This window comes from Heterodontus francisci, chromosome 18, assembly GCF_036365525.1.
Source record: "Heterodontus francisci isolate sHetFra1 chromosome 18, sHetFra1.hap1, whole genome shotgun sequence".
NCBI lineage: Eukaryota > Metazoa > Chordata > Chondrichthyes > Heterodontiformes > Heterodontidae > Heterodontus > Heterodontus francisci.
The window spans coordinates 70,092,131-70,106,105 of record NC_090388.1 but is presented as its reverse complement, the minus strand read 5'-3'; the positions used below and the strand labels follow the sequence as shown (position 1 = coordinate 70,106,105).

The window sequence follows — 13,975 nt, the reverse complement described above, 5'->3', positions numbered from 1 at the left end:
TCCTACATCGTCACATCTCCTACATCTCAACATCTCCAACATCTCCACAAAGATATCTCACACATCTCCAACATCTACACATTTCCTACATCTCAACAGCTCCACATCGATATCTTCTACAACTCCACATCTCCCACATCGCCAAAACTCCACATCGCCAAAACTCCACATCGCCAAAACTCCACATCGCCCACATCTCCAACATCTCCACATCTCCAACATCTCCAACATCTCCAACATCTCCACATCTCCACATCTCCACATCTCCAACATCTCCAACATCTCCACATCTCCACATCTCCACATCTCCACATCTCCACATCTCCACATCTCCAACATCTCCAACATCTCCACATCTCCACATCTCCAACATCTCCAACATCTCCAACATCTCCAACATCTCCACATCTCCTACATCGTCACATCTCCTACATCTCCAACATCTCAACATCTCCAACATCTCCACATAGATATCTTCCACATCTCCACATTGTCTACATCTCCAACATGTCCAACATCAACACATCTCCACATAGATATCTTCCACATCTCCAACAACTCCACATAGATATCTTCTACATCGTCACATCTCCACATCGTCACATCTCCTACATCTCCACATTGATATCTTCTACATCTCCAATGTCTACACATCTCCAACATCTACACATAGATATCTTCTACATCTCCACATCATCTACATCTCCACCATCTCCAACATCTACACATCTCCACATAGATATCTTCCACATCTCCAACATCTCCACATAGATATCTTCTACATTGTCACATCTCCACATCGTCACATCTCCTACATCTCCACATAGATATCTTCTACATCTCCACATCAACGACATCTACAGATCTCCAACATCTACACATGTCCAACATCTACACAGATATCTTCGACATCTCCACATCATCTACATCTCCAACATCTACACATCTCCACATAGATATCTTCCACATCTCCAACATCTCCACATAGATATCTTCTACATCGTCACATCTCCAACATCTCCACATCAATATCTTCTACATCTCCACATCATGTACACATAGATATCTTCTACATGTCCACATTGTCTACATCTCCAACATTGCCCACATCATCTACATCGTCACATCTCCCACATCTCCACATCTCAACATCTCCACATAGATATCTTCCACATCTCCAACATCTCCATAATCTCCACATCTCCATAATCTCCACATCTCCATAATCTCCACATCTCCATAATCTCCACATCTCCATAATCTCCACATCTCCACATCTCCACAATCTCCACAATCTCCACATCTCCACAATCTCCACATCTCCACAATCTCCACAATCTCCACAATCTCCACAATCTCCACAATCTCCACATCTCCACAATCTCCACATCTCCACAATCTCCACATCTCCACAATCTCCACATCTCCACATCTCCACAATCTCCACATCTCCACAATCTCCACATCTCCATAATCTCCACATCTCCATAATCTCCACATCTCCATAATCTCCACATCTCCACATCTCCACATCTCCACATCTCCACAATCTCCACAATCTCCACAATCTCCACAATCTCCACAATCTCCACATCTCCACAATCTCCACAATCTCCACATCTCCACAATCTCCACATCTCCACAATCTCCACATCTCCACAATCTCCACATCTCCACAATCTCCACATCTCCACAATCTCCACATCTCCACAATCTCCACATCTCCACAATCTCCACATCTCCACAATCTCCACATCTCCACAATCTCCACATCTCCACAATCTCCACATCTCCACAATCTCCACATCTCCACAATCTCCACATCTCCACAATCTCCACATCTCCAACATCTCCAACATCTCCAACATCTCAACATAGATATCTTCCACATCTCCAACATCTGCACATCTCCAACATCTGCACATCTCCAACATCTGCACATCTCCAACATCTGCACATCTCCAACATCTGCACATCTCCACATCTCCAACATCTCCAACATCTCCAACATCTCCAACATAGATATCTTCCACATCTCCAACATCTGCACATCTCCAACATCTGCACATCTCCAACATCTGCACATCTCCCACATCTGCACATCTCCAACATCTGCACATCTCCCACATCTGCACATCTCCCACATCTGCACATCTCCCACATCTCCCACATCTCCCACATCTCCCACATCTCCCACATCTCCCACATCTACACATCTCCCACATCTACACATCTCCACATAGATATCTTCTACATCTCCACATCATCTACACATAGATATCTTCTACATCTCCTACATCTCCACATCATCGACATCTCCACATCATCGACATCTCCGACATCTCCGACATCTACACATCTCCACATAGATATCTTCTACATCTCCACATCATCTCCACATAGATATCTTCTACATCTCCACATTGTCTACATCTCCTACATCTCCACATCATCGACATCTCCGACATCTACACATCTCCGACATCTACACATCTCCAACATCTACACATCATCGACATCTCCGACATCTCCACATCTCCACATAGATATCTTCTACATCTCCACATCATCTACACATAGATATCTTCTACATCTCCACATCATCTACACCTAGATATCTTCTACATCTCCACATCTTCTACATCTCCACATTGTCTACATCTCCACATTGTCTACATCTCCAACATTGCCAACATCTACACATCTCCCGCATCTACACATCTCCCGCATCTCCCACTTCTCCCGCATCTCCCACTTCTCCCGCATCTCCCACTTCTCCCGCATCTCCCACTTCTCCCGCATCTCCCACTTCTCCCGCATCTCCCACTTCTCCCGCATCTCCCGCATCTCCCGCATCTCCCGCATCTCCCACTTCTCCCGCATCTCCCACTTCTCCCGCATCTCCCACTTCTCCCGCATCTCCCACTTCTCCCGCATCTCCCACTTCTCCCGCATCTCCCACTTCTCCACATAGATATCTTCTCCATCTCCACATCTCCAACATCTCCACATCATCTACATCTCCACATAGATATCTTCTACATCTCCACCATCTCCAACATCTACACATAGATATCTTCTACATCTCCAACATCTACACCATCTCCAACATCTACACCATCTCCAACATCTACACCATCTCCAACATCTACACCATCTCCAACATCTACACCACCTCCAACATCTACACATAGATATCTCCCGCATCTACACATAGATATCTCCCGCATCTACACATAGATATCTCCCGCATCTACACATAGATATCTCCCGCATCTACACATAGATATCTCCCGCATCTACACATCTCCCGCATATACACATCTCCCGCATCTACACATCTCCCGCATCTACACATCTCCCGCATCTACACATCTCCCGCATCTACACATAGATATCTTCTACATCTCCACATCATCTACACCTCCAACACCTCCAACACCTCCAACACCTCCAACATCTCCACATAGATATCTTCTACATCTCCAACATCTCCCACACCTCCCACATCTCCCACACCTCCAGATCAATATCTTCCACATCTCCACCATCTCCAACATCTCCACATAGATATCTTCTACATCTCCACCATCTCCTACATCTCCACATAGATATCTTCTACATCTCCACCATCTACCACATCTCCCACATAGATGTCTTCTACATCTCCCACATCTCTACATAGATATCTTCTACATCTCCACATCGCTACATCGTCACATCTCCTACATCTCCACATAGATATCTTCCACATCTCCAACATCTCAACATCTCCAACATCTCCACATAGATATCTTCCACATCTCCAACATCTCAACATCTCCAACATCTCCACATAGATATCTTCCACATCTCCAACATCTCAACATCTCCAACATCTCCACATAGATATCTTCCACATCTCCAACATCTCAACATCTCCAACATCTCCACATAGATATCTTCCACATCTCCAACATCTCCACATAGATATATTCCACATCTCCAACATCTCCACATAGATATATTCCACATCTCCCACATCTACACATCTCCCACATCTACACATCTCCCACATCTACACATCTCCCACATCTACACATCTCCAACAGCGACACATTGATATCTTCTACATCTCCACATCATCTACATCTCCAACATCTCCCACACCTCCCACATCTCCAGATCGATATCTTCTACATCTCCACCATCTCCTACATCTCCACATAGATATCTTCTACATCTCCACCATCTCCCACATCTCCCACATAGATATCTTCTACATCTCTCACATCTCCCACATAGATATCTTCTACATCTCCACCATCTCCCACATAGATGTCTTCTACATCTCCACACCGTCTACATCGTCACATCTCCTACATCTCAACATCTCCAACATCTCCACATAGATATCTTCCACATCTCCAACATCTACACATTTCCTACATCTCAACATCTCCACATAGATATCTTCCACATCTCCAACATCTACACATTTCCAACATCTACACGTCTCCTACATCTCCACATCACCACATCTCCCACCTGTCCTACATCACCACATCTCCCACCTGTCCTACATCACCACATCTCCGACATCTCTTACATGTCCACGTCTCCACTTCACCCACGTCCCCCGCGTCCCCCGCGTCCCCCGCGTCTCCCACATCTCCCACATCTCCAAAATTCCCAAAATCCTCCATCTACATCTGTTACATTTCCACATCTCCTGCATCGCCACATTTTCTACATCTCCACATCTGCCGCATCTCCTACATCTCCTACATTTCCAACATGTCCACATCTTTTCATTTCCACATCTCCCGCTACATTTCCACATTTTCTACATCTCCCACATTCCCCGCAACTCCACATCTCCTACATCACCAACATCACCACATCATTTCCACATTTTCTACATCTCCCCATCTCCTACATCACCAACATCGCCAAATCGCCCACATCTCCACATTTCCGACATCTCCTACATCTCCTACATCTCCACTTCAACCGCGTCTCCACATCCCCGACATCTCCACATCCCCGAGATCGCCACATCCCCGACATCGCCACATCCCCGACATCGCCACATCCCCGACATCGCCACATCCCCGACATCGCCACATCCCCGACATCTCCTAGATTTCTTACATTTCCACATCTCCAACATCACCACATCTTCTACATCGCCAAAGCTTCGACATCGCCACATGCACACATCTTCTACATCTCCACATTGTTTACATCTCCACATTTCCTACATCTCCCACATCTCTACATTTCCTACATCTTCTACGTCTCCACATGTTCTACATCTTCTCCATCTCCCAAATCTCCACATCTTCGACATCTTCTACATCACCACATCTTCTACACCTCCCCATCTCCCCACTCTTACATATCCACATTTCCATCTCCTACGTCTGCTCCGTCGCCACAACTTTGACATCTCCCCATCTCCTACATCTCCCACATTTCCATCTCACCACATCTCCTATATCACGTACATCTCCAAAATTGCCACATCTTCGACATCTCCACTTCCCCGACATCTCCACTTCCCCGACATCTCCACTTCCCCGACATCTCCACTTCCCCGACATCTCCAACTACATTTCCACATTTTCTACATCTCCTACATTTCCTGCATCTCCACATCTCCATCACCAACATTGCCACATCTTCTACGTGTCCACATCGCCTACGTCTCCACTTCTCCCAGATCATCTACATCTCCTACATCACCACATCTCCTGCATCTACATCTGTTAAATTTCCACATCTCCACAACTTCTACATTGCCACATGTTCTACATCTCTACATCGCCACATTTCCTACATCTCCGACATCTCCACATCGCCACATTTTCTACATCTCCGCATTTCCTACAGCTCCCACATCTCCACATCTGCCGCATCTCCTACATCTCCAACATGTCCACATCTTTTCATTTCCACATCTCCCGCTACATTTCCACATTTTCTACATCTCCCCATCTCCTACATCGCCAAATCGCCTACATCTCCACATTTCCTACATCACGTACATCTCCACATCTCTGCATCTCCCACTTCTCACATCTCCACATCTTCTAATTCTCCTAAGTTGTCACACCTTCTATAGCTCCACCTATCCTACGTCTCCACATCACCTATATCTCCTACATACCAAAGCTATTATATCTCCCACATCTCCACATCTCCCACATCGTCATAACTTCTGCATCTCCACATCCCATCACCAACATCGCCACATGTTTTGCACATCACCACATGCACACATCTCCAACATTGCCCCATGTTCTAGATCTCCACTCCGTCTATATCTCCTACATCTCCACTTCAACTGCGTCTCCACATCTCCCACATCGTCATAACTTCTGCATCTCCACATCCCATCACCAACATCGCCACATGTTTTGCACATCACCACATGCACACATCTCCAACATTGCCCCATGTTCTCGATCTCCACTCCGTCTATATCTCCTACATCTCCACTTCAACTGCATCTCCACATCTCCTACATCCCCGACATCTCCACATCCCCGACATCTCCAACATCACCACATCTATGCATCTCCAACATTGTTCTATATCTCCACAATGTCTACATCTCTATATCTGCTACATCTCCACATTTCCCCCATCTCCCACATCGCCACTTCCCCGACATCTCCCACATCTCCCACTACATTTCCACATTTTCTACATCTCCTACATTTCCTGCATCTCCACATCTCCATCACCAACATTGCCACATCTCCTACAGCTCCACCTCCCCCAAATCTCCTGCATCGCCCACCTCTCCCGCATCGCCCACCTCTCCCGCATCGCCCACCTCTCCCGCATCGCCCACCTCTCCCGCATCTCCTTCATCTCCCGCATCTCTTACTATTCCTACATCCCCTACATCTCCACATCGCTATATACAGACATCTCCTACATCTCTTACATTTCCACATCTCTATCACCACATTGTCTACATCTCCACATCGCCTACATCTCCCACATCGCCTACATCTCCCACATCGCCTACATCTCCCACATCGCGATATCTTCTACATCTCCACACCGCCTACATCTCCCACATCTCTTACAATTCCCACATCTCTTACAATTCCCACATCTCTTACAATTCCCACATCTCCAACATCACCACATCTTCTACATTGCCACATGCACACATCTTCTACATCTCCACATCGCCTACATCTCCACATTTCCTACATCGCCACATCTTCGACATCTCCACATCTCCACATGTTCTTCATCTTCAACATCTCCCACATCACCACATCTTCTACACCTCCCCATCTCCTACATCTCCCCACTCTTACATCTCCACATCTCCCACATCTCCACACCTCCTACATCTCGTGTCCTACCTCTCCTACATCTCACATCTACTGCATCTCCACACCTCCTATATTTCCACATCTCCACCTCTTCTACATCTCCCCATCTCCACAATTCCAGCATTTCTACATCACGTACATCTCCACATCTCCCACTTCTCATATCTCTGCATCTTCTACATCTCCACATCTCCAAAATTGCCACATCTTCTACATATCCACCTATCCTATGTCTCCACATCACCTACGTCTCCCACGTCTCTACATTTCCACATCTCCTACACCTCCCGCATCTCCTACATCGCCACATACACACATCTCCAACATTGCCACATCGTCTACATCTCCCAAATCTTTCACATCTCCTACATATTCGCACCTCCACCTCTCCTGCACCTCCACCTCTCCTGCACCTTCTACGTCTGCACATATCCTACATCTCCGCCATCTCCACTTTTTCCACATCTCCTACATCTCCACTTTTTCCACATCTCCTTCATCGTCACATCTTCTACATCCCCACATGTCCCACATCTACACATCGCTCCACCTCCACTAGATCTCCTAACCCTCCGCACCTCCAACCCCTCCGCACCTCCAACATCTTTCGCGCCTCCCCCATCTGCCCTCCCGCATCTCCGCCATCCGCCCTCCCGCACCTCCAGCCTCTCCCGCGTCTCCTCCTTCCCCTACTTCTCCTTCATCTTCACACCTCCTACATCTCCACGTCTCCTACATCTTCTACATCCCCCCGCCTCTCCACCATCCCCCGCCTCTCCACCATCCCCTCCTTCCCCTACTTCTCCTTCATCTTCAACATGGCCACGTCTTCTACATCTCGACCTCACCCACATCACCAACCCCTCCACATCTCTTGCATCTCCCGCATCTCCAGGTACTCCCGCATCTCTCGCATCTCTGCAATGGGACCTGTACAGGCTGGACGGGTTGCACCTGAACAGAACCACAACTGAGTTCCCTGCATGTCATTTTGCTAGTGTTGTTGAGGAGGGTTTAAACGAGTTTGGCAGGGGGACGGGGACCTGAGGGTAGACTCAGTTGGGACAAAATCAGAAATGAAGATGGGAGGCAGAAAATTAATGGATGAGTCTGGAAGACAGAGGAAACAATAGTTAGAAACTAAAAGAAAAAGAGTTTGGCAATACTCAAGGGTATCTATTTCAATGCAAGGAGTATAGCAAATAAAGCAGACGAGCTGAGGGCACAGATAGACATATGGCAGTATGATATCATAGCTATTACAGAAACATGGCTTAAGGAGGGACAGGAATGGCAGCTCAACATTGCTGGTTACAGGGTTTTCAAACAGGATAGAGAGGGGGATAAGAAAGGAGGGGGAATGGCAATTTTGGACAAAGAAACTATTACAACTGTGAGGAGGGATGATATGTTGGAAGATTCATCAAATCAGGCCATATGGATTGAGCTAAGGAACAAAAAAGGGGCAATCACACTGCTGGGAGTGTACTATAGAACCCCAAACAGTCAGAGGGAGATAGAAGAGCAGATATGTAGACAAATCTCTGCGAAGTGCAAGAACAATAGAGCAGTAATAGTAGGGGATTTAAACTACCCTAATATTAACTGGGATAGTTTGAGTGTGAAAGGAATTGAAGGAGCAGAATTCTTGAGGTGCATTCAGGAGAACCTTTTTGACCAGTCCAACAACAGAGGGCGCTGTTTTCGACTTCGTTTTAGGAAATGAAGATGGGCAGGTGGAAGGAGTGACAGTGGAAGAGCATTTTGGTGGTACTGATCCTAATTCAGTCAGTTTTAACATAACTATGGAAAAGGACAGAGATAGAACAGGAGTTAGAGTTCTCAATTGGGGCAAGGCCAATTTTACTAAACTGAGGAGTGATTTAGCGAAAGTGGACTGGAAACAGCTACTTGAAGGTAAATCAGTGTCAGAGCAGTGGGAGGCATTCAAAGGGGAGATTCAAGGGGTTCAGAATAAACATGTTCTCACAAAGAAAAAGGGTGACGCGGCCAAATCTAGAGCCCCATGTATGTCAAGGAGTTTACAGGGTAAGATAAGGCAGAAAAGGAAAGCTTATGTCCGACTTGGAGAACTCAATACTACAGAAAGCCGAGAGGAGTATAGAAAGTGGTGGGGTGAAATCAAAAAGGAAATTAGGAAAGCAAATAAAGGGCTTGAAAGAATATTGGCAAGTAAAATCAAGGTGAACCCAAAGATGTTTTATCAATACATTAAGAGTAAGAGGATAAATAAGGAGAGAGTAGGGCACATAAAAGACTAAAAAGGTAACCTTTGTGTAGCGGCGGAAGATGTTGGTATGGTTCTTAGTGAATACTTTGCATCTGTCCTCCCAAAAGAGGGGGCAAAGCAGATATTGTAGTTAAGATAGAGGGGTGTGAAGTATTGGATGTGATAAACATAGGGAGATGTATTAGTGGGAATAGCATACTGAAAGTTGATAAATCACCAGGGCCAGATGAAATGTACCCTAGGCTGCTAAAAGAAGCAAGAGAGGAAATAGCAGAACGGAGAGGAGGTAAGATATTCAGTGTGGGGGGGGGGGGGGGTGGTAAAGGGGTCAAATACACGTAATGGGTGTAGGGGATGGTAGGAAGGGTTGAACTTCAAATTTTGTGCAGTTTGTGGAGGAAGGTCAGATGTAAAGGGTGTTTTTGAGGGAGCAGCCCACCCCTCCCCACTTGATTGGGTGGGGGGGGGGGCGCCATCCCAGCTATTTAAATGAGCCTTTGCGCTTGAGATTGAGGCAGCTCTTTCGGCAGCAGGCACTTAAAATCCAGCCCAATATCTCTTTAGCATTTCTGCAAAGGCCCTTGGGACATTTTGCTGTGTTAAGGATGCTATATAAATGCAAGTTGTTGGCTGACTGATACTTGCACGTTGACATATATTTAGCATTTCAAATGCATAAAGTAAATTCTAATGCATTTGACTTCCAAGCACAGGCAAACATCACTATAGGAAACCAGCTGGACTAGATGGCCCCTCTGGAGATATGACTAATAATAAAGTATTTTCACTATTCAATGATGGAACACAGTAATAATTAATTTTCACATGCATCAACCAGAAGCATAAGGTTAGCCATGCCACTTTACAAGAATTTTCCACATGATTTTCCCATATTTTTATCAGTCATTGAAGTATATTTTCATAGTTATTAATCAAAACTCTAATTTTAATATTCAGAGCAGTGAAGCTGGAATCCAAGATGTATTTTTTTAAATGCTAATTTAAAATCACAACCTCTTTTAAAATGGGGTCACATGCCCTCGCCTGGAAAGAAAACCTTTTTGTCCTTACTGGTTTGGTCGGTTTTTCTCTATCTATCCAGCAAACACGACTTACCATATTGTGCATTATTAAAAGTACCAGCCAGAGTCCGACACGAGGAATTATCTCCACCACATACTCCACATTTATCCCGCCTTGCTTTGGAATTCAGTACGTGGTCACATCCAGCTTGCTGTAGAAGAAGCACTGGGAATTAGGGATTAGATACAATCTCTCAAGACATGAATGTGTAAATAACAGCTTCCACAATCTGCCAAATAAATGATCATTAATTGGGAGAGTAGGTAAGCTCATCAAAGAACATCGAACCAATCCTATTTGATGATGCCCAGCAGGATTGCAGGCAAATGGTAATGCCAGCAGCAGACATTAATGAGGCCACATATTCATATTTGGGAAGGACACTGCTGGCCCACATAATAAGATACACAAAGAAGCATTGTTAACTGAAGCCATGTGGTATCAGTGACGATCAGCAGTGTAAAATATATAAAGCCTACTGAAGAATATTAATGTAAGGACAAGTACACATGTCACAATAGTACATTTCAGGAGAATTTCTCATTCCTGAGTCCTCATTAGGAGTCACATGGCCAGATTGAGATTACCTCAACCCTACGATGTGTGAAGCGCTGGACGTGCTGTGTGTGCTGACTTTGTAGGGGGTTGGATTTCAGTTGAGCATCTGCACCTTTTGGTGGGCGGAGGGAGTGGTTATCCAGCACAAGAGGAGCTTCAGCCTTTGAGGCCCAACAGCCAAGGAAGAAGTATTCTGGGTGTTGGTGCAAGGCCAGCGCCATCCAAGAAAGTGCTTTCTTCATTATAGTGAACCTTCTTCATCAGCACCCACAGATAGTGCTGAGTAACCAGAGCACAAGCTCAGATATTAGAGATGCAATTCACACTTCAGATCTCAGTGCCAAATGCAAGTGATTCAGCCTCACATATCAACTCTCATATGCAGTCTACTTTCAATGGTATTTGGTATATTACAGACCAGCCCCCACCCAACTCCAAGAAGGGAGAAGTGGTTAAATGCATTCGCTTTCCAATAACATGCAATTGCTCAACTTACCCTGCACAAGCCTTGCACACAGATATCATTCGTATCAGGCCCACAAGGAGTACCATCAGTGGCACGGTCTTTGAGCTGATAATAGGCCGTAGTCCCAGCCACACGACAGAAAAGTTTGCATCGATCCTTCATCAGAACTGCAACAACAGAACACACATACACACACACACTATGTTGACTCCAAATGCCACAAGATTCTGCCATGTTACTCTGAAAACACTTCGGAATACTTACTGCCGCTATACTTTGGAAGCCAGCGTACATTTGGCGGCAAACCGTTGATGTTAAAATGCTTGCCATCAAATTCCGAGCACTGCTCTTCCCTGAAATCCTTTTTTCCTTTTGGACATGGCTCTGTGTTACAGGATCGGAATTTCATTCTGCGACCCACACAATACTTCCCACCATTTTTGGGCCTGTTTGGGACAAAAAAAAAAACTTAGGGCTAAAGCAAACAGGTCAGCAAGACATAAATAGTTTGGACAGTAAACAAAATCTCAAGCCTATGGAAATAAAAATGACCTTATCTGTACAATGCTAGAATTCCAAAGTGACAACTCCAAAAGCTGGCTTTCCTCAGCCACAAAATATAAAATTATTATTTTTTTCCCAGCCGAAAACTGGCAAGTGTCATCAGTTGAATATGTCAGCATTGGTCATAACATGTCCTCAATTTACCCACTTTATTGAACAATACTTATTCTGCACAATTAACTTCCTACAACAATTTTTTGCTGTGCTGTAATAGGAAACTAGCAATACCTGAGAGTCAATTTCAGCTGACAATCTGACAGCAGCAGGTTTTCAGTTATCGGAAAACTGTTGGATGCAGCCAGCCACCAGCAGCAGTACCATTGAATATGGTAACCCACCAGCACGATCCTCGTGAGAAAGTCACGCCATCATTCTTTTAACTGCAATTTATATTTCTGATTTACTTCTTAAAATGTAATATTAAACAGAATGCTCGAGAGCCTTTTAGGTGAAGTGCCAGGCGATTGGATGGGAATCTGGTAGTTTGGACCTTCACCTGATTTCCTGGCCATTGCAAAGCCAGTCCACGCCAATGTGAATTGTCTCGGCTGGAAACTCTACCATATAGATTCAAATCCATTGTTCAGAGAGCTTCTGTATACTTTGTTCACATCAGCAAAAGGTGCAGCCACAGGATGAGTGGAGAAAAAGGGTGTTCTGTCTTTCTTTTGGCTAATTTTAGATCAGTCAACTGTGCCTTCGGGGTGTATGCGTGAGATTTTCTTTGCTCTGCGGTACATTTGGTGCATAGCCCATTGTCTGACATCCTCTGCTGCCCTTCTTCATGTGAATCCCTCTCAATGGACACCATCTAAAAATGCATTTTCTTCTGCAACTGGATGTTGGGAACCAATCCAACTGGGAGGATGCGGGACTACAGATACGTGGACTGCCTACAAAAACAGGGGTTGTTCACCTTAGAGCAGAAAAGGTTAAGTGGAGATTTAATAGAGATGTTCAAAATAATGAAGGGTCCTGGTAGAGTAAATAAAGAGAAACTGCTTCTAGTGGCATAAAAGTCAGTAACCAGAAGGCACGTATATAAAATAATTGACAAATGAACCAGAGGGGAGATGAGGAGAATTATTTTACATAGCGAGTTCTTATGATTTGGAATGTGCAGCCTGAAATGATGTTGGAAGCAGTTCAATAGTGACTTTTGAAAGGGAATTAGATAAATACTTGAAGGAGAAAAATGTGTAGGGTTATGGGGAAAAAGTGGGGGAGTGGGATTAATTGACTAGCTCTTTCAAAGACCCAGCACAGGCACAATGGGCCGAATGCCCTCCTTCTGTACTGTATCATTCTATAATTCTATGCGACAATCTCCGAGAGGCAATGCGATAACCAGGCCACAAGCTCGCTGCTTGCTACCACGTTACTCTGTTCAGATCCCATTGGTTAAAGATAATCGTCAAAGAGATTGCTTCTACATCAAAGGAAATTACATCCTTGCATTCCAGCTGTATTCTTGTAGTCTTCAGTTGTGTATTTGCCAAGCTTCCTGACATGGCAAGATTTCTCACCAGTAGCATGCATTTGTAAAGTTGTCTCCACTATGGTGGGTTTGGTTACAGTACAGTCAGTATTTATCTGGTCTTTCTGCTTCAGCCTATTACCTTTTTTGTAAAACTCTAGGAAGGCTATTCTCATCTGGAAGATTGTCTTCCACAAACTGGATGATCAATAAGATTGGAGCTTAGGGCAGGTTTC

General features: G+C 44.9%; 1 protein-coding gene across 1 annotated transcript in view; it reads right to left on the bottom strand.

Annotated features, from left to right (window-relative positions):
- The window catches only part of LOC137379708 (A disintegrin and metalloproteinase with thrombospondin motifs 20-like), a 603,896-nt gene that overhangs the window by 291,738 nt on the left and 298,183 nt on the right, over positions 1-13,975 (bottom strand). Inside the window, exons 13-15 of the mRNA XM_068050948.1 lie at positions 11,963-12,144; positions 11,729-11,865; positions 10,708-10,825 (exon numbers count right to left, since the gene is read on the bottom strand). Of these exons, the coding sequence (XP_067907049.1) occupies positions 10,708-10,825; positions 11,729-11,865; positions 11,963-12,144 (437 nt within the window). The remainder of the gene's footprint in view (positions 1-10,707; positions 10,826-11,728; positions 11,866-11,962; positions 12,145-13,975) is intronic.